The 3,891-nt window shown below is 46.9% G+C and overlaps 1 protein-coding gene across 1 annotated transcript; it reads right to left on the bottom strand.

Moving 5' to 3' along the window:
• Positions 1–459: 459 nt before the first annotated feature.
• Positions 460–3,546, bottom strand: LOC133908284 (cytochrome P450 CYP72A616-like). Its single transcript, XM_062350277.1, has 5 exons — positions 3,173–3,546; positions 1,966–2,186; positions 1,612–1,859; positions 1,140–1,512; positions 460–1,013 (listed from the first exon to the last, which is right to left on the bottom strand). Exons 1-5 carry the CDS (start codon positions 3,477–3,479, stop codon positions 588–590), a joined length of 1,575 nt encoding a protein of 524 aa, XP_062206261.1. The 5' UTR covers positions 3,480–3,546; the 3' UTR covers positions 460–587.
• Between the last annotated feature and the right edge of the window lie 345 nt (positions 3,547–3,891).

Below are 3,891 nucleotides of genomic sequence, written 5' to 3'. Positions count from 1 at the left end.
ACTGAGAGATGGCCAGAAACTCTACGCAGATTTGTTTGCTCTGTATTGCCTCCATCTCCATTGCATAGCTGTGCAATACCTCTCTCTGACCCACGCGTCCCATCCTATGGTCGAGTGCAACTGGATTCAAAGGTAGGGAGAGAGATTCCTGCACAAACTTGCTCATGAGCCTATTGACGAAGTAGCACAGCCTTGAGAACATCTGGAGCTTGCGGTGACCGTGAATCAGCCCGCGAAGACTCAGACGCCTCCAGATCTGGCCGCACTTCGATTGAGACCCCTGCCGCCAGGCTCAAAACTGCAGTGGAGGGAAGGATTTGTGTGGGAAAGTGAGAAGGCTGACTTTGGGTGAAGCGGATTTGTGGAGGGGAAGGGGATTTTTCGGTGGATTTAGGTTGGAATTGGCGGCGGGGTCGCAGGAAGAGTCGTGAGGGCACCCCATCCCCCACCGTGAACATATTATCTAAGCATAATATTTCTCCTGCCATTTATTTCCACGCAAAATTTAGATACACAAAACCGCCCAATTACTGGTACAAGTTACAGCACTCCGATCATCTTCGACAACGACCAATGGCATAAGACGATCATAGCCTCTTGAGTATAATTTGCGCGCCATGCTGAGGATGCAGCGTGATGACTGTGTACGGCGCGTGTGAGTACGACGGCGACAGCTGGAACTCGAAGCGTTGAAGGATCATGCTCAGCGCCATCTTGGCTTCGAGCAATGCAAAGTTTTGACCGATGCAGATCCGGGGGCCCCAACCGAAGGGGAAGAACGCCGGTTGGTCCTTCGTCGCCTTTGAGATCCCCTCCGCGAACCTCGCTGGCTTGAACTCATGCGCGTCCTTGCCCCACACGTCAGGATTGTGGTGAACCAAGATTATGGGCAGCTCAAGGATCACCCCTTCAGGGTATGTGATGCCTCCGATCTGCATTTCCTTGAACGTCCTTCGGTTTAGCGTTACCGCCGGCGGGTACAGCCTGAGCACCTCGTATAGTATCATCGTCACCTGGATCACAAGGTGAAGCATGGGCATCGATCGTTACCACATAGGAAAGGGTTTGAGGTGAGCATACATGTTCTACTAATTTAAAAATTCTGATGAATCATATGTAGAGGTGTGGAAAACACTTGCCGTTTTGAGCCGGCTAAGGCCGTCGAAATTTGGCTTGTCCCTGCCGAACACGCTGAGGACTTCGTCCCTCGCGCGTTCCTGCCACTCAGGGTGCATGCCTAGCACGACGAGCGTCCACGTGAGCAGCACCGATGTGGTTTCCATCCCCGCGAAGTAGAAGAGCTTGCACTCCTCGATCACTTCCTCGGTGGTCATCCTCAGACCGCCTTTCCCGCTGTCCCTGTTCGACTGCAGCAGCAGGCCGAGCAAGTCGTTGCTGCTCGATTCGCCGCTCTCGATTGCGCGCTCCCTCTTTTCGATCATGCCTCTTAGATTCCCTTCGATCTCTCGGTTGATCTCGTTCATCCTCCGGTTGTTTTGTGTCGGGAAGAACCTGCAAGAGGTATACTTAAGAAATGGTATGCTGTCGATGTGCATGCATACGTGCCTTCAAAGAACCGGAGATGTCCGTGACAGATAGGAGGGTGCTCACAGGAATCCTGGGATGTACATATACTGGAAGGCCTTGGTAACTCGCTCTGCTTGCTCTGCTTGGAGTTGGAAGATCCTCCGTCCTTCCATGAAGCTGCTGCCGAACGCCGTGCGGGAGATCACGTCTCCGGTGAGGTTCTGAAACTCCGGCCAGATGTCCAGTTCATATGATCGATCGGAACCAGCAAGTTTACTCTCCCAGTGATCTATCAGCTCGGTGCAGCACGTAGAAAACGCCGGCAGCATGCGCTGAAAATGACTTGAGTAAGCACACATGTGCATGTAGTCGTACTGAACTGAGACTGATTGCTTATAGGGTAGCAGGATTTGATAACTTGAAACTAGGAGTGAGCACCTTAAGCTTTTCAAGATGGAATGCAGGGTTCAGGATCCTCCGGTGCTTTGCCCATTTCTCGCCGTCGTAGCTCGCAAGGCCAAGGGCCAGCAATTTGCCGAGACGTTTGTTCTTGAACTTCTCGAAGTGACCGAACTTGTTAGATAGGATGTCTCTGACCAACTCTGCCTCTGCGATGACCACCCTGGGGATCGGGCCGAACCAAGTGATGCAAATATTGCCTGCAGTTCAATGTTTGTATCGTCAAAGCGATGAAGATTTACAAAGTTCGACACATTTAAAAACTGCATGGGCATGTTTTGGACTTATGACATGTACGTCTACTTAAAAAAAAAACGAACATAAGTATTTTATTTTATTTTTATATTTTTTTATATCTAAACCTACAATACTTATTTATAACCTACTTCAACCCTTTGCAAAAATAAAAGAAACATTGTTCGTTTGTCTTTTAAATGCAGTCATGTAAGTAACTTTGTAAAAAATCATGAGCAAATTAGATTAGAACCGTGAGCAATTTAAGAAATAAGTTAACACAATTTAGATTGGATGTTCTATAAAGTTTATGAATAAATTAGAATTATTCAAAGACAATATTAGATTTAGCTGCTACATATTTTGAATAAAAATATAAAATTGCTTATATGCTACTAATTTAAATGTGTTTTGAAGATTTACCATTCTGACCCACCTGTCATTGATACAAGTGGTCTTATGTGTCAGCAAGAGAGGTATGTCATTTTATCGAAACACATCTACATTAGTGACAACTGGGAAAATCTCCTAAAAAATAAGAACAATTTGCGAATAATTTTGAGCAAATTTTAGAAAAGCAAGTTTGTAAATTTTAGTTTTAAACTTTTGAATATAGGAGACCTCTATTTTGAGGGAATATCTGCAATTTGTTGGCTGGTACTTCTGAACTTGTTTACTAAAAAGTCTGGAGACAGCAATAAGTCGGATATGGAAGAAGGACAAAACTTGCCATGTTAACACCACAAAAAAGTTTGTCACCAACGTGGGCACTTCCGTCCACAGAAACATCCAATAATTCACAACACTTGTCAAACGACGTCAATCTCAATGTTCACGTCGGTAGCAAACATATTCAAGCATAATTCGATAAATCCAACTAAATTCAGTCTAAGATTTTCTATTAATACTAAGCTACTGAGCTTTAGGAGATCGTCTGAGACAGTCGACGTACCGTGCTCATTGACAGTGTTGTGGAGATGCGGCATCACGCGGGGGACAACGTCGTGGCACGGAGGCATGGGCCTGGACCGAGCCTCGGCGTTGAGCCGGGCGTTCTCCTTGAGGTCGCCCGCCGGGAAGCGGTACGCCGTACCGCCGAGCCCCTGCCGACGGAGCGCCCGGCTGAGCCGCCGCGGCCGCAGCCAGCATCTCTCGGCGGCACGGTAGGCCACGCACGCGCCGAGCAGGGCAAGGAGCCCCTGGAGCAGGCTCCACGGCGACGGCGAAACTACTGCTGCTGCTTCTACGACCTCGTCCATCGGGTTCCTTCCCGATTAGTGTTCTGCTGCGGCAACGGCGACTGTGCAGCGCAGTGGGCTGCGAGCTTAGCAAGTGAGCGGTATAAATAGACATCGAACCGCTTATCAGGAGGCATGCAAGTTTGTATTGGTTAGGTCGTTGGATTGATTTAAGACTAAAAGAATGAATTAAAAATCACTCTTATATAGGAGCGGGACCAAATTCATGACAGTCTAAGCTTCAACCTAAGATCTGGATCTAAATTTTCATTGGATTTTACTTTATAAATGATAATTATTTTTAAATCCAACCCAAACTTGAATAGAACAGCTATGGGCTTGGCCTATGGCAAGTTCTGCCCCTCCCTCGTCTAATTAAGTTAAAAAAAATAAACTAAATAATAATCCTAAACTATTTATTAAGTATCTACTT

This window comes from Phragmites australis, chromosome 2 (assembly GCF_958298935.1).
Source record: "Phragmites australis chromosome 2, lpPhrAust1.1, whole genome shotgun sequence".
NCBI lineage: Eukaryota > Viridiplantae > Streptophyta > Magnoliopsida > Poales > Poaceae > Phragmites > Phragmites australis.
This window is presented reverse-complemented; position numbering and strand designations above follow the sequence as displayed.